Source organism: Parus major, chromosome 7 (genome assembly GCF_001522545.3).
Source record: "Parus major isolate Abel chromosome 7, Parus_major1.1, whole genome shotgun sequence".
Classification (NCBI taxonomy): Eukaryota; Metazoa; Chordata; class Aves; order Passeriformes; family Paridae; genus Parus; species Parus major.
This window is the reverse complement of record NC_031776.1, coordinates 36,033,220-36,051,048: the sequence shown is the minus strand read 5'-3', so window position 1 is coordinate 36,051,048 and position 17,829 is coordinate 36,033,220. Positions and strand designations below refer to the sequence as shown.

Sequence of the window (17,829 nt, the reverse complement as noted above, 5' to 3'; positions counted from 1 at the left end):
GTTCAGAACAGAGTGAGTCGGTGCTTGGAGAGTTTGTGAACAACAGAAGAGGAACAAAAGCTGGGAAGGCTCCCCCAGGATGGCTCTGGGGACAGCAGACATGGGAACCATGTGGGGTCAGCATCCCGAGCTCTGTGTGTCCCATCTGACTCAGGGAAAGCTCCTTCTGCATCCCCATCACAGCAGCCTTTTGGCTGGAACTCCCAGAGCCTTTGGAAGATGAATCAGAGCTTTGTTTTGAACCTCCAGAGAGGTGAAATCACAGCTACTTGGATAGAGGAGAGGCAGAAATTAAAGGGGGGAAAAATGTCAAATAAAAAATATCTGAGCGTGTGTCACAAAGGGCAGGACCAGAACAATTGCTGGCTGACATTTCTGCTGCACAGAAAATTAAAGCACTTTCTTCGTTATTTTTTTACTTTGCTGTGGCAAGCCTGAGATAAAACAGCTTTCCAAGGAAACCTAGAAACTGCCGGTGCTGCTGCAAGTTTTATAATCTTTGCATGTTGCACTTGTCTGGTGCCATATGCATGGAAATCTGTCTCAGCAGCAATCTGCATATCTAATCTGAAGGGGCTTTTTGTTTAGGTCTCACTTATATTTAGCATAATCTGAGAGGAATGGCTGTTTGCAGCTCTGCCCAGCCAACGTGACTGAGAAAAGATGGAAAGCAGGCAGCATTTTTACAGTAGTTATTTGTAGCATAAAAATAAAGGATGTATTTTCCAGGGACACGCGTGGAGCCAGGGTTAGGGGAGGTTTATATAAAAAGCCACGGAATTGTGGTTAGGAATGATGAGAGCCCTTAATAGACATGGGATGACGTTTGCCAGGGTGATTTTTGGACCTGCAGTCGCTGGCCTTGTGCCCAGAGAAATAAATTATATTGCTGACAACAGCCTCAGGAGAGGGAGAGCCTCTTTCTGCAGCATGCCTGGGAATATCACCGGCATGGGCACGGGATAACAGCTCTTCCATGGAAAAATCTTCCTGAAGGAGCCATTTCCATTAGCCACAACATCCCACAGCTGGGGGATCCTGGCGTGTTCTGGTACAAAAACTCCTTTTTATTTTAATTAAGAGTTTATTCATAGGAAGTATTACTTTGCAGTCACTCAATAATCTGTCGTGGCTAAGCTCACGGGAAATCAGGATCAATCAGCTCGCTGTGTGTGTGGAGTTGGGAATGTTGGGCTGGATTGGGAATGCAGGGCTGGTAGAGCCCTGAATCCCTCAAGAACTGAGCCTGGCTGCTCTGGGAACAGCCTGGAATCCACATTATTGATCCCTGCAGAGCCCAGGGAAGGGAGCTGGAAGGTGACTGGAAACCACTGATGGTATTCCTTGAGCTCTCAGAGCTGCCACTACAAACTCACCATTATTGGGTTTTTTTCACCTGGCAATATCATTTTCAGATCTTATCCCTCTAAAGGTATCTCCCCCCACTTATTGCTGGAATGTCACTGGATTTTCCAGAATATTGCTGGCAAGATCAACCCTTCACAGAGTCTGCCAGGCTGAGACCAACAGCAGCACCACCCTGTGAGGAGCAACCAGCTTTCATCTCTTTTATTCCTCTGCAATGTGAATAAAGAGCCTTTGGGAAAACAGACCACACACACGTCCTCCCCCCAGCTCTGAGAGCTGCTGCGGCCTCTGGGTGTCCCAGTTAATGACACAGAAAATCCTGATTAACTGATGGGAGCTTGCACTGGCAAATTTTTCCCCTCTCTCTCCTTAATTCCAGGTGGGGCTGTGTGGGCAGATAAACTCCTGATCAAACCCAGACCTAGATCAGAGCAGGGTTAGCTCCTCATTTACATATTTATGTCTCTGGATATACTTCCCTACACATATTCACAGGAAAATGTGCACAAATTTCTGTTTATGGAGGTGAGCTCATGGCCCTGTGGATAAACCTGCAGGAAATGTTGATTTTTCTGGCGAGCACAAGCACGTGCCACAGGGCCGTGGTTTGGTTCCACGGCTGGCAGTCTGTTTTCCAACTCCCACTTCCCAAAACACTCCTTGGAGCCGGGAGACAGCGGGATCCTGCAAGGACAGTGACCCTCAGCTCACCCACAGCAGCAGGAGGTGGGGAAATGCAGCCAACCTCTGCTGCACAAACACAGGCAGCATGAGATTTGGCCAATAAAATACCTGCAATGTGCATGAAACCAGTGCTAAATGGCAAATAAAGAGGAATATTCCACTTTTAAGCACAGGGTGGCCGCATAGAGCTCTGGGCAGGGGCCTCTGCTGCTTAGAGAACTTTACCAAATGGGGTTGGTGCAGCCCCTGAACTCCCCAGAAACAGGGATGGGAATGGGAAAGGAATTGGAGTTGTGAACAGAGTGCAGCAGCTGTCCTGGAAAACCCCATGGCACTGAGAACTGGCACTGGAACGAGCCTAGGAACAAACCTGGGCACAACTGCGCTGACCCCCACCTCAGCTGGCAATAAATCCCTGGTCACAACGTGCTGGTGGCAAAACTGGGCAGCACTGAAATTCCATTGGCACCAGGAATCACTGAAATCCCACTGGCACCAGGAATCACTGAAATCCCACTGGCACCAGGAATCACTGAAATCCCATTGGCACCAGGAATGAATTCCCAAGGAGGTTACAGAGGCACCTGCAGCAGCACTGGCTGAGGAGCACGAGGGGTTTTGTGACAAGGAGAAAGGTAAAAGGCAGGAGAGTTTCCAGAGTGGCAGCAATTCCAGATTTTATATCTATACATGCCAAGGGTTTGTGGAGGGACAAGGTGAAATGGAAATTTTCCTGGATTTTGGGTTTGGTTCTTTATCAGAAGAGGAGAAAAGCAAAGCTCAGATGTCACTGTGCATCTCCAGGTTTTATTCCACTGATGCTCAGGCATGGTGAGGCTGAGATTGGGCTGACTTCTTTTACTATTCAAGTTATTTTTAAATGCAAAGAATGCATGAACTGGATGGCTGCAAATTTGCCAGTTTTATCTTCATTTATATACAGAGTGACTGAATTCCATTGGTAATTCAATTAACTGCACTCTGAGGTTCATTTCAATAATGTTACTGCTGTACTTACACAAGATGGTGCACTTCTATTTTGGTTTGTTTATTTAGAGAAAGCCATCAGGTTTTTTACCCCCTGGTTTATTTTTATTTACTCTCCTGGTAAATGCTTAGAGGTGTAGCCAAACAGAATTTTATGATGCATTCCAATTAGCACACAGTTGTTCCATTTTAAAGCATTGAAAAGATTTTTCTTCCATTTGACTTCAATTCATGAAACTGCTCAAATGATCGCTGTTATCCCAAATTTCTGAACGCCTGAGGTGGAGCCTGGAGCTGTCCAGTTGCTCCTTCTTGGGGCTCTCCCCACCTGAGCACCCTCAGGAATTGTGAGGCACAACAGGCACGGCCCGAGGTTTGGGGGGGAAGGAGAAGTCATTAAAAATGTGCAGCCAAATGGAAAAGTTAATTTCTGTGCCTCGTTTGTGTTCCTGGTGCTTTGCAGGCTCCTCTGAGAGGGGCTGGAGCCACGTGGTGGCTCATGAGACACCTGAGCACAGGCAGCTCCAGGGATTCCTGAAAATCCTCAGGGAAATACACAGCATTCTATGGGGGATAAAGGATTTGTAAGTATTTGTCTGGAAAGCAGAGCACTCAGTGTGTGCCTTGATTTTGGCATCCTCGATGAGGCTCTAGCCTGAGTCAGTTCTCTGTTGCATTGGATAATTATAATGAGCTATAAAAGAACCCTCAGAGCTCTTGAAACCCACTTGAGGTACAAGAACCAATTCCCACAGCATTTTTGTCTTGCCCATTTGAAATCTTCTCCATGCTGCTAAATGATGTGAACAAGCCAATGGCCCAAACATCCCCATTTCTGCACTTTTCCAGAAAGCCAGGAAATGTTATCACTATTATTTCCAGATCATTTAGTTCCACATGCAGGACCCCAGGCATGGGAAGTATGCTCATGCAGAAAGTAATTCATTCCTTTGGCAAATGTTTCTTTCCAGGCTCGTTTTCCCTCAAAACAAAGCCACTGTTATTTGATGAACGCAGTTTTCACTTTACCTCCTGCTGCAGGAAAAGACATTCAGATGAAATGTTTCTATAATTACCTTTCCCTGCAGCTCAGTGAAACTGCACAAATAGTAAGCTTGTAAAAAGGGACAGTCAGTACTCAGGTAAAGCGATTTCAATAAATTTCAGTGCAGAATTTGGCCGATACCAACACACAGCTCTGCTCTGCGGTGCTGGGAGCTCATCCTTCCCCTGCCAATTCAATCAATTGGTGATAAGAGATTTCTTACCTAGCCAGATGGAGTTGTGCAGCACTCCATCCTTGAAGCCCCACGCTCCAGCCTCGTCCCACAGCAGGGCAGAGAAGAAGAGCAGCGCAATCATCTCCGGGGCAGCGAGGAGCTGGGAATATTCCCGGCTCTCCCACTCCAGGCTGGCTCTGCAGCTGGCTCGATCCTCCCGCAACATCTGGGAGCCAGATCTTAAATAGAGTGCTCAGCTGTGAGGTCAGCGGGGCTGCTCCAATTGTGCTGCTGCACTTCTTACCCAACTGCTGTGGTGTCTGCAGCGGCCCATGTGACTCACGGCTGGCTCTGCTCATTCCCAGCCTGGCCAAAATTCCATCCCATCCCTCGCTGCTGCAGCACACACGGACACACAGCCAAGCTCTGCTCCCTCCTCAGCGCTCACTGCCCTCAGATTCTGTACAATAAAACCAGGAGCCAGCCTATCTGCTGTGAGTGTTTCCAGTCACACCATTTACAGCATCCAAGAGATCCCACACACCCCTCTCACCCTAGTTTAAACATTCCCTCCTCCAAGAGATCCCACACACCCCTCTCATCCTCATTTAAACATTCCCTCCAAGAGATCCCACACACCCCTCACATCCTCATTTAAGCATTCCCTCCAAGAGATCCCACACACTCCTTCNTCTCATCCTCATTTAAACATTCCCTCCAAGAGATCCCACACACCCCTCACATCCTCATTTAAGCATTCCCTCCAAGAGATCCCACACACTCCTTCTCATCCTCATTTAAACATTCCCTCCAAGAGATCCCACACACCCCTCTCATCCTCATTTAAACATTCCCTCCAAGAGATCCCACACACCCCTCTCACCCTCGTTTAAACATTCCCTCCTCTGAGATCCCACACACCCCTGTCACCCTCATTTAAGCATTCTCTCATTTTATAGAGAATTTGGGTTTATTTTCATTGTGGAGTCATTTTTCCAGAGGGTTTATTTTCCCAGTGAAAAGATCAATGAAAAGAAGTCCAGAGAGAATGTTGTGCACTGGTTGTTTGAATCCAGTTTCCCTACGTGGGATCTGTAATTGCAAATCAAACTCCAGCATCAGCACAAAGCTACAAGTGTCAAAAGCAGCTGCTCTTTGTTCTGCAAGTGGGAAACCAAGCTCAAAAGTTCCCCTCCAAAGCACAGTTTAAGGTCTGGCTCACAGCATGACAGCTGTCTGCCTGTCTTCCCTTCTGGCTGCAAGTGAATCCTGCAGCTGCTCCTCGTGGATGAGTGGGAGAGGAGAAAGGGGGAAAGATGAGGGGATGGAAAAATGGTCTGGGGCTCCACACTCACCAGCAGTCCTTGGAAAACTCTGCCCTCCAGTTCTGATAACTTGTGAGTCAGGAGCTGTGGACAGAGATGTGCTCATGAGCATGCAACCCAAGGAATGAGATCGATGGAAAGGGAAGGGTGGAGGTGTCTGTGCCTACTCACAGATATTTTGGCACAGATGACTTGTACCACTGAGGAAGGTCCTTCATCACTCCAGCCCTCAAGTGGTGGATGCTGAACGGTCAGGGTTGGTACTTTATCCGTACTTGTTTTCTGCTCTACAGAATCCCAGAATTACTGAGGTTGGAAAAGTCATTCCAGCCCATGGAGCCCCAGCTGTCCCCACCGTGTCCCCAGCCCTGAGTGCCACCTCCAGGAATTCCCTGGACACCTCCAGGGATGGGCACTGCAAACCTCACGTTCCATGGGGAAATTCCTGCTGCTGTCCCCCCTGAGGCCGTTCCCTTGTCCTGTCCCTTGTTGCCAACCTCCTGTCACGGAGTTGCTGAGAGATTTGTTACAGTCAGAGGTGAAGTTGATTCCCTTGATGGACTAATGGGTGCTTTTTATCAATTATGTTAATTTCCCAAAACCTGTGAAAATGTACAAAATGTTTTTTGTGGACATCCTTCCAGAACTGCCCCTGAAGGTCTTTAAATAAAGATCCACTTTTCTATTATCTCCTTCCTCAAATTATCCCGAGTTTCATTTCCAGGCTGGGAAAAAGGCAACACCTGGAGGTGGCACTCAGTGCTCTGGGCTGGGGACAAGGTGGGCACAGCTTGGATGATCCTGGAGGGATTTTCCAGCCTCAATGATCCTGGGACTCCAAGAAAATCCCTGCAGGGCTCAGCACAGGTTTGATAGTGAACGATGAGCGTTTTGGTCCCTCCCCAGGGAGCTGCAAAGGAAATTTTCTACCTGCAAACCCCAGCAGAAGCTCTCACCACCAGAAAGACATTCCACAGCTGGACACAGCATCCAGCTGATATTCTTCAGCTTTCTTCCAAGTTTCCCACATTTAAATATATCCCAGACAAATCTTATATAAATTGGAGGGGGGATAATAAGTTTTTATTAACTCTTTCCTTAACTTTTTCCTTAACTCTTTCCTCGTTAAGAAATAGTTTGAAAGTTTTTCTCTGGGTTTTATCAGCAGTCAAAGAAAACTCTAAATTTGGTGATTCCCAAACTGGTGTGACACCCACAGTGATAAAAGAAAGGGAAAAAAAACCACACAGGAGCTTAATGAATGAACCACTGAGGAGGAAGGAATTTTTTAAAAATGTGTGTATGTGGGTCATGAATCTCTTTGCATTAATTTAAATATCAAACACCCAAACTTTTCTTTCTTCTTTCATTTATATACACAGGGAGAATATTTATAGACAAAGTTTAGCTTTTAGATTTTATATTCATATCTTATTATTTGTGGTATAGAATATACAACAATTATATCGTTTATGGCTCTGAGAATGAGCCCAAGAACAATCCCAAAAATAATGGATTGAAATGAAAGGAATGCAGGGAAAAGCTTTTCATTGGGAATTTTGTTTTTTTTAAGAAACTGTAATCTCATTGAGAAAAAATTACTTGGAGGGAAGTGTAGGAAAAGGAGTTCAGGGAAAGAGGGAGTGGGTGAATTAAGGTTTTTTCTTATGAGAAAAAAACCCTAAAAATAGCTGCTGTGAATTGAATTTACTTTTTGAATTTACACTGGGGGGAACCTGGGAATAGAGGAGGAGCTATTTAACATAAAGGGAGGAAAAAGCCTAACAATAAAATCATCCCCATCCCATCCCAAGTTAAATTTAGGCTGAAAAGCCAAAGATAATTCCAAACTAGAAGTTAAGTTTTAGAACAGCCAAACAAGAAGAACACCTGATTTATTCTGGATATTTGAGGAGGAATTTGGACTTGATGTTCTTTAAAAAGAGGCCATTTCCACCTATCTTATCTTTATCACATTTTAAACCAATTTGATTTTATTTTAAACTTCTTTTCCATAAACTGAGGTACAAGGTACAAGTTGAAGGGTGGACCTCCATGGAGAATTTAGGAACCCTCAGATCCCAACCAAATGGCAGAAATAATTATCATTATATGAGTTATTCCTGCTGCATACTCAAACCTTCCTTCATCAGAACATCTTGTAATTAGCTTGGATGCCTTGTGCTCCAGTGAAAGCTAAAAGTGATGCAGAAATGGTGGTTTTGGGGAAAGAATTGGTGAAATATTTACACTTACAGTTTAGACCAACAAGAAAAATCACTTTTTATGGATTTCTTGTTGGAAAAGTCTTCTTGTACGGATATTTATGGATATCTTCTTGTTTAGATTTCTAAATTTTTCACACATTTGTTGTACTTAAGGAAAGACAGGAGAAATTTTAATGATATTTCCCAACTTTTTCTGTTTCTTATAGGCTTCAGATGATGCAATTTTAGAAGAATTTGATAACGTGAGAACTTCTTGGCCAACGATGTTACTATTTATTGTCCCGGGGTTAACTTAATCATTCTGGGAAGATTTTTTTCTCTTGGAACTAAATATTTTTAAACCTTCTCTCCTTTGTCTTGTAGTCAGATTCTCCTTGATTCCCGTTTTTATCAGCGAAGTCAACGTCAAAGAATCGACCATTGTGCGTAGAGGTGCTTTGGTTTAGGGAAAGCAAACAAAAACCTTCATATGAAAGCCGAACAAACCCCAAACATTTGGGATTATTAAGAGCAGATGTGAGCAGAGAAGAATGGATTCACTCATAAAAAGCCTGAACGTTTGCCAAGGGCAGATATCTGAAGTCCTATAGTGACAGCTGCTCTCAAGAAAAGAGTTGAACCCATCAGCATTTAAAATGTGTATATTACATAGATATAAAATAGATATAAAATTAATGTACTTCCATGTTTTAAAACTGTGGAAATCCAGTCAAAAAGCACAAAATGTTGTAAACAGAGTTTTCAGCCTGTGGTACTGAGGAATAGGTAATGGGGTAGGGGGATGCCAAGACAAACAGGCTCCAAGGATTGCCAAGAAACTTTGCAAATTAAAAACAACTTGCAGCTCCAGCCAGGACAAAGCCAACTACAACAACTTGGGGGGGTTTATGAAAATATGAATGTTCAAGTGCAGAATTAATGTATGCAAAGGGTCAGATGTGCAGAATTTAGGAGAACAGGTAGGAGATGTGAGATTTGTTCCTTGGGTATTAAATAGACACCAAATAATCAGAGATTTTAAAATTATGTCCTCTCACAGTAAGTATTATACACCACTCATTTCTTAATACATCATCTATTTATAAAAATATAATATTATAGATATTTATTTGCTGCTGGAGAAATGTCCTTTAGAAATAAGTCAGGTTTTTAAAACACCTCTTTCACTTAAAATGACTATGACAAGAAGATGCCTTAAGCAGGAAAAGGCATCCAAAATGAAAGCATCCAAGAGAACTTGGCAGGCCTAATGTAATATGTATTTATATAACATATATTATGTTTATATATATATAAAAATAAAAATATTACTGCCTGGCAGAGGTACGTGAAACATCTGGGATTTACCTTGCAGGAATTTTTAAAGCATTTTATATGAATTATTTTCACAGTGGTGAAAGGAAGGTTGGAGTTGAATCACTGGTGACCATTCAAGATCATGGAGACAATTTTTGGGAAAAAGACTCTCCGTTCAAGCAGTTTGGAGGAATAAATATTCCTGTAATCTCCCAAGCTTTAAAAATGGGGAATTCTAAGAAATCCTCTGGTGTGTGAAACAGTAGAGATAATTTTTATGCCCTTCAAAGGTATAAATCAACTGCAAGGAATAATTACTTCTGAGAAAGGAACAATAACAATTCCTCTCATCCCCTAAGCTGGGCATAGGCAGGTTGGGAGTTTTCAGGAGCAAAATATTGCCATGAGTTTGGGAATGAGAAATTAAGAAAATGACATTTTTGGGAAAGATAATTGAGAAAATTTAGAGAGATCCATTGGAAAAATTGGTCTTTCTAGTCATCATCTTTCTCCATGTTCTTGATGTGTTGTTCCTGATTGATAGTCCAGGTAGGTGGATTCAAAAAGGAATTTATTAGCCCCAGGATGGCATTGGATAGCCCAGCACTCCATCATTCTTCCTTAAACTCTGCACTTTGGAAAAGCTGGAACTCCTTGGGTGTTTTTTCCAGAGCAATCCAGAATCACCGAGGTTGGAAGAGACCTTTAGGATCATCGAGTCCAAGCATGAAAACACAGCTGTGGAAAACACAGAAAGAATCTGGAGTGCAGGGAAGAGGGAAAATCCCTGTATCTCCAGGAGCTGCCTGTTCAGGCTCTCTATTCCACTTTTTCCTTGGGATTCCTTGAGCCTAATGCCTTCCAACGCCTTGGGACGCAGAATTCCAGCACTGCCAGCAGCTCCTTCCACAAAAGCCAGGCTAAAATCTGCTGTCCTCTTCCTGTGCCCCCCATGGGATAAGGTGTCCACCCACACCACAAATCCCAGCTGGACAATCCAGGTGACAATTCCAGGCACCTATGTCTGGAAAAATATGATTATTAGGATAAACTGCTCCCTGTGCCATGTCCTGGGCTGGTGCTCCAGGAGATCATCACCAGATTCCTTCACTCATTGTTTTGGGTGGTGTTCCAAGGGGTGTAGTTGAATGCAGGGATTCTCCACAGGGATAATCCAGATATGACCTTGTCACCCTGGACACTGATATGGTGGTGGTGGAATCTGTCTTTGGTCAGGCAAGCACCTCTGGCTTCATGAAAACCAAGCGCCAAATTCATCTGCTCTGCAGTGTCAGGATAAATTCCTCCTGAATCCCAGCGAGATGGATTTGGTGAGAGCACCCTGGGATTAGTCTCAGCAGGCATTGCTGAAGTTATCCCTTCATGTCTGCAACTCTTATTTAAAGGAATATTCACAGTTTCGGACAAACCCCTCCCTGTGCCATGTCCTGGTCTCCCAGCAAGGCCATCACCCTTCACTCCTCATTTTGTATTCCAAAGTTTGTAGTTGAATCCAGGGATTCCATTATTCCAGATGTTATCTTGTCACCCTGGAGACTGATATGGAGGTGCTGGTGGAACCTGTCCTTGTCCAAGGTCAGCTCAAGGGCAGAACCTCCAGCTCCATAAAATCGAGCTCACACATTGATGTGTCTGCAGTTTGAGGCTAAATTCCCCCTGAATCCCAGCGAGATGGATTTGGGGATAACACACTGGGATTAGTCTCACCAGTATTGCCTAAAATGTCCCCTCATGTCTGCAACACTCATTTCCTACCCCCTGCCCATGGATTTTCTCTCCTCCCTCCCGCTGTCTGCTCCAGCTGCTGAGGAAATGAACTTTCTGTCTTTTCCTAATGACTCAAGATTTTATCAGCTTTTCTTCTGGTACTCTTAATTTATTTATTTTAGTGTGATGTGTGAGATCTCCGTCTCCCATTTCCTAACTTCTGTGCAGGGCTGGGCTGTGGATTTCCTTATGTGAGTGGCACAGTTCCCATCCTGTGGGATCAGAAGCCAGCCGCTGTCTCTGGCATGGCCTCACTCCTGGAATTCCATGATTGCAGCGTCCAGCGTGGTGCCAGCTCATGCTCCTGGCATAGCCTCCTAATCCTGGAAATTCCTGCTTGCACAACTTGGCTGGAAATGGGTTTATAAAGTATGGATTATTTCATCTTCTTCTGAAGTAATGCTTGGAATTTCTCCTCTAGGTGGTCCCAATCAGCATCTTCCCTTAGGAATGAGCTGCAGGAGGTCTGGGCTTCCAAAGGAGGCAATCCCAGCTTTTCAGCCTGCTGTAAATACTGAATAAATGATTTGCTTTAAAACTCACACTTTCCTCTTCCAGCCATCCTGTGGTTCAGATGTTGCTTTATTTCCTGTGCCTGTGAGCCACTGTCTCCTTCCCAGATTATCCTGGTGGGCGTGGGTTTTTATGGAGTTTCAATTCTCCTTCCTTTACTTCTTTTCTGAAGTCTATTTTCTCTCTTTTCTTTCTGATTATGAAATAAAATGGAATATCCTATCCCATGGAAACATCACTCCATTAAAGTAATTTTTATACTACTGTGGCCTCAACCTCCTCTTTACACATTTATTAAAATTCCCCTTTGCTTTGTTCACACTCTTGGCAGGTTGTGACTGATCACATTTTATTTTTATAATATTAATTTGTCTTTATTTTTCATGCTCTGCCTGTGCTTCTCTTAATCCACCAGCCTGAGAGCCATTAGAACACTTCACTCCTAAATACCAATTCCAAAGGCAAACCAATCCCCTTCAGCCAGATTAATTCCCTTGTACAAATACATCGAGTTCTTTTAAATCAACACCACATCCAAAGTGTCAAAAATGGATCAAAATAACCCAGATAATTGCTCTTAAACATTCCCACTCATTCTGAGACTTCGGCAGCTTGTGAATGGAAAACACAAATTCCCTGTTGTTTACAATAGAATCGATTAATATTCCTCTGATAATTATCTTGCCCAAGAGTAAATATTATTAAACACCACTCCAGGCAGTGTGGAAAGAAATATCAGTGGGCTAATAAATGGAAAATTATATTTCTTGCCACTTGAAGCTGAAAAGGTAAAACAAGAATTCTCGCAGCTCTCACAAAATAAGTGAAAAATATTCTTTTTCTCAGTATGAGGAGTTTTTAAAAGCACCACCAAAGTGCCCTATGGGTATGAATTACTGCATTTAAAGATGGATGTCCATGAATTTACAATTTTAGGCCAACTTTGCACTGCCACAAACCCAATGTGGCTGATTACAAGTGACAAACTGGGGTTTGCATCTGGGCCAGAAGCAGGATGGAACTTCAGCCTGAATTCAGTATCTTGGAACAAGAGGAGCTTAAGGTCCCTTCCAACTCAAGTTTTTCTATGATTCCATGGCTTCAAAATATTCAAATTCAGCCTTAGAAAAACTGATCAGCAATGCTTTCCTTGATATCATTGCCATAATGGACTACCCTAATGAAAATTAGGTTAATTTCTGTTTCCTTCTGTTTTATTCCAGTTTTCCTACTTTTTTCCCTTTTTTTTTCATGTTCATGTTGCCATCCTGATGGAACAAGTGTGGAGTTTGATATCCAGTGGTTTGCAGACCAGATCCAGGTCTTTTCCAGGAATCCCAGCCCAACTCGAGCAGATTTGCAAAGCTCCCAAGCTGGCAGTGTCACCCCAGAAATTCCGCTCTCTCTCCTCCCTGAATAGCAGCAGCTGCATCCCATTAAATAAATCAATATCCCAAATTTAGAGCAGGGTGATGAAAGTGGAATGAATCATCTTTTTCCCCAAAAGTTGGTGATACAAATTTATCAAGATTTACTGTCTGTGGAATATCCAAGGCTTTGATGCAGGACTCCTCCTGCCAGCACACTCATCCTGGGAAAGGCAATTCCTGAGGAATTCAGTATATTTCAATATATTTTCTTTCTTTCCATTACTGCTTTTTACCCAACTTTAAAAAAAAAAACTTACTCGCTTTTGTCTGGTGAAATAATAGAACCACAAATTCATTCAGTGAATTTTAAGGCTGTGAATAACATCAGAGTAGATATTTAATGTTGAATTACCGTGAGACTTGTCAGATCTAAACCAGAAAATTCAGGTTTAGGAACCACTTCTTTTAGAGCTGGACACAGGAAAGTATCTTCAGCCAGAATCAGTGTCATCAAAAACAGAGTTTAAAGAAATCCTGTAAAAACAAAACAGTTTTTAGGAGTTGGTAACACTTGGAAATGAGCTGGGCTGAGAGTTGTTGGTGCTTTATGTACAAGAGTGAAGGCAGAAATTGAAATATAAGTACATCCAAAACAATTAAAGCCTGGGTTATTATGGAAAAAAAATGGGGAAAAAAATGAAAAGGGAAAGGGAAGAAGGGAAACAGAAAGGAGAAGGGAAAAAGGGAAAGGAAAAGGAGAAGGAAAAAGGGAAAGGAAAATAAAAAGGGGAAAGGGGAAAGGTAAAGGAAAAAGGAAAATGAAGAGAAAAAGGAGAATGAAAAAAAGAAAGGGAAAGGAATATTAAAGGAAAGGAAAAAATGCAAAGGGAAATCTCCTGTATTTCCCCTGCAGGGCCTCTCTGCAGAGGTGTCTCCATGAAGAAGGAAGTGGGATTCCCACAGGAGGGAAGGAATCATTCCTCCATCAATCCTTGGTTTTCCCTGGGCCTCCAGCACAACCTGGGAATGAAACCAAGGATGGGGAATCCTCTCCAGGCAGTGCTGGGCATTCCCAGCTCCCCTCTGCCAAACCCCTGTGGCTCGGGCTGGAAGGAGAAGCTCAGGACATTCCCTGAACACAGGAGCTTCCCATCGGCTCTCACTGCCACTGCTCCATTCAGGGCTGGGAAAGTGGGAGATGAGGTCTGGAATGTCAGATGAGATCCCAGGGTTTGTCAGGACTGGGGAGTGGGATGAGCCAAACCAGGAGTGCTCATGAACCAAGCCCAGCACACTCCGTGCTCATTAACAGCTTCTCAGAAATGACCTTTCCTCACCACTCATGAGTTTTTCTGGGAATGTGTCAAGGCCAAGGCTCTAGAACACTGGGATTACTCTTCTTCCTAGAAATATCTACACAAACAATTCCCATGTTTTGACTTGCACATATTCACTTTTTAATTCATCTCAGCTGCACCATGGCTTTCTATGTAAGACTTTCTCCTTGCTTGACACTCAGTGCTTCTTTCAAGAATAGGTTGTATAAAATAATTTTGAGGAATCAAAAAAAAAAAGGGGGAGAAACGTCACAATTGCTCTCAAAAAAATCACTTCTAGAGACTGAGGCATGTATTTAAATATTGCCAAAAATTATTTTAGATATTATTTTTTAATTACTTAAATATTACCAGAAATATTATATTGGTAGTTTACATTCAGAGTTATATTCTTTCAGAAATCCTGCTGACTACAAAGTTTGGTAGGAAACAGGAAAGGTGTCTGTTTTTTTTAATGGGATCATGGAATTCCAGAGTGGTTTGTGTTGGTAGGGACATTAAAGACCATGGGCAGGGACATTTCCACCATCCCAGGGTGCTCCAAGCCCTGTCCAGCCTGGCCTTGGACACTTCCAGGGATCCAGGGACAGCCACAGCTTCTCTGGGCACCCTGTCCCCACCTTCCCAGCCAGGAATTCCTTCCCAATATCCCATCCATCCCTGCCCCCTGGCAGCGGGAAGTCATTCCCTGTGTCCCACAGAATAATTCTTTTGTCAGGCACATCTCCACACCTGCTCTCCTGCTTTCCCTGCCCTCTCATTTACATCTTCTCAGCACAAAATGGGCTGCACTTGGAATTTATTCTGCCTCAACAAACCACTCATCCTCCCTGCAACACCAACAGTGCCATTTGCAATGAGTTTAGTTTTGTTATTTCATTACCATGCAGAGATTTTCCAAAGAATGGGATTCAGGCCTGACAACGTACATCTCAGATGAGTCCTTCTGCATTGTTTGCTTTCAGCAGCCGTGCTGGGATGAATTCCTAGCCCAGGGCATTGCCTCATAGCGCTGCTCCCCAGGAAACACAGCCCAGGAAAGCTGGAACATGCCCAACTCCTGCGGGACACGTTTCAGAATCCTTCCTGGGCAGGATGGAGATTGGTATTGAGCGTTCATTTCATCCTTCTGCCTGTGTTGGGAGGGCAATTGCACATTTATGTGAGGCAGGTATGTGACAGCAAAACTCAGGGTGTTGGCTGTTCCTTGTCAGGTCTGTTTTCCTCCTTTGCCTTGCTGGGGAAAAAAAAGAGTTGAAAATGGCATTGGGTTTGTGCTGCCTACAACACTGGCCCCTTGAAACACAAGGTGGAACCTGTGCTGGGATCCCCTGTCCCTCATCAGAGGAGACTGAAGCCCCGTCACCCTGAGCTAAGTTATCCCTCACCCTCCCTGAGCTGACCCTGCTGCACATCACCCCCCTGGGATGGCCCAGGATGAGCTGGGGTGGAGAAACGAGCCAGATAAAGCCAGCTTTGTTCTGGCTTCATTTCCCAGCCTGGACTGGCTGCATGAATACTCAGGAGAAAGAGGGAATTGAAGGATAGGAAACTTCTTGAGGGATACACGTGTTCTTGGAGTCTCGTTGACATCTGATAACTCCAGATTTTGGTGCCTCAGCAGTGAGATCCAGACCTCTTACCCAGATGGATCTTAATGCTGCTTTTTGAAGCCCAAGTTATCACCTACAGATGCTGAGTACACAATAAATGTAAGATCCCAATCCACTCCTCAACAGTGGCATGGCACCAAGGACGGAAAGATTTCTTTGTTTGTCTGAGGTCTGCAGCGGTTTTTTTCTCAGTAATTTAGTAATTTAATTCCTGAGGATGGGAGGTGGTTGTGACCATGATTGTGTCCTGCTTGTGTGATAACACACAGGTCCTTAAAGAAGAACCTGGAAACTTATTTCCTTTTCCCCAGGTACTAATAAACTACAAAAACACGGCCCATTTTCCACACTCTGGAAATCCTGGAGATGAGCAGGGAAGACACCACTAATTCATTGACATCTAATTTCCATTTACTTCCCTCTTTGAATCTGATGTAACTTTAGAAGAACACAAATTTTTTCCCTCTGAAGGTAATGCCAAGAGATTCTTAACTGAGCTATGGTCAAACAGTTTTGTTTACCAACAAAATGTACCTTATGGCTGTGAAATTCCTCCAGCTTAATCACAATATTTCTTGCTGTAGATGAGCCCTAATCATGATTTCCTTTTCAAGTTTCCAGTTCAGCTTCCTGAGCTCGTCCAGAGTTTTTCAGGCTCCTGAAGAGCAAGTTTGGAATTAATGCAGGCAGCTCAGAGAGTTGTAAAGCTTCTTGTAATCCATGCTACATTTTACTCCTTGATTTTCCCCTTTAGCTCAATTCCTCAGAGTTACGAAATCCACACTTTTCCCTTTACTCTGCTTCACATGTGGCTAACACCATAAATCCACAACACCCAGAAATCCACTAAGACATCAACTCCAAGTCAACCCCATTTCACTTAAGGAACTTGGCCCAGGTCAGCATCTCCAATAAATTCCCTTTACCAAACAAGCACAAACACATTGTTCAGCTCAAATCCCAAAGCTGGCCGTGTAACCAGACTGACGTTGCCTGTTCCCTGGAGCTCAGGGAAATAAAACTCCTTCAGATCCCAACATGACCACGGTCACTGGAGAGCAGCCCACCACTCTGACATTTGAATCTGAAAATCTGCGGGACTTAGGTCATAACAGAACCACCTCCTCCTCCCTGGCTACTCCAGCAAACCTCTCCCTTTTACTCATTAGTAACCGACTTTGTGTTTATAAAGCAATAGTAAACATTGTTAGCCATTGTCAAGGCAGAAAATAATAATAAAAACAATAATAAACCCTCAAACACAGGGTCAGAGTTTCACCCATGTATCTAGAAAAACAGATAAGGACTTTCGAAGCCGCCATAACAATCACGTTGTGGGTAAAACTCCCAGTGAATTCAGTGGCATGAGGTGATCACTATCCAAGCAGGGGGCAATCCAAGATTCCCTTTGTGGAGCCAGTGACAACAAAAATTCTGAAACCCTTAACCTGGCTGCTCCAGCACAGCACTCCTCGAGTGTTCTCACAGAGCCCAACCAATTTCACCACAGAGCTTCGTTGTTATCCAGCTTCGTCTGCTCTTTCTCCAGAAGTGGAGTCCACATCTGCTAAGTGACAAAGTCAGCGTTTACACTTTCCCCAGCTATTTGGCATATTTTGAATTTTTGAGGATTAATTTATTGAACAGTCAGCGCTATTCAACTGCAACCCGTACAAAATCCTTCGGCCAATGAGTACAAGTCTGTTTGCAATTTCGAGGGGAACACTAAAAGATCCATCAGCTTAGTTGGACAGGAAACCTCAAAGTAATGTACTTCATTTTTCTTCTTAGTCTAGGATATGGACTCTTTCCTTTAGTTATCTATGTGAAATTATTGAATGGTTTGGATTGGAAGGGATTTTAAGATCCCGTTCCATCCCCTGCCATGGCAGGGACAGCTCCCACCATCCCAGGCTGCTCCAAGCCCTGTCCAGCCTGGCCTTGGGCACTTCCAGGGATCCAGGGGCAGCCACAGCTTCTCTGGGAATTCCAGCCCAGCCAGGAATTCCCAATTCCCAATATCCCACCCATCCCTCCCCTCTGGCACTGGGAGCCATTCCCTGTGTCCTGTCCCTCCAGCCTTTTACCCTCCCTTGGATG

At 43.9% G+C, this 17,829-nt stretch overlaps 1 protein-coding gene and 1 long non-coding RNA gene across 3 annotated transcripts in view; both read right to left on the bottom strand.

The window, feature by feature from the left end:
- TNFAIP6 (TNF alpha induced protein 6) overlaps positions 1–4,606 on the bottom strand; it is a 14,552-nt gene extending 9,946 nt beyond the window's left edge. The window contains 1 exon segment of the mRNA XM_015633956.3: positions 4,220–4,606. Coding sequence (XP_015489442.2) covers positions 4,220–4,485 — 266 coding nt within the window. The 5' untranslated portion in view covers positions 4,486–4,606.
- Positions 4,607–5,233: 627 nt separating this feature from the next.
- Positions 5,234–17,630, bottom strand: LOC107207781. 2 transcript variants are annotated; one of them, XR_001522932.2, is made up of 6 exons: positions 17,178–17,630; positions 16,264–16,387; positions 15,000–15,353; positions 13,192–13,313; positions 5,756–5,871; positions 5,234–5,668 (listed from the first exon to the last, which is right to left on the bottom strand). It is a non-coding gene; the product is annotated as an uncharacterized LOC107207781 (long non-coding RNA). The 2 variants fall into 2 exon arrangements; XR_001522931.2 differs by having other exon boundaries at positions 16,264–17,630.
- Between the last annotated feature and the right edge of the window lie 199 nt (positions 17,631–17,829).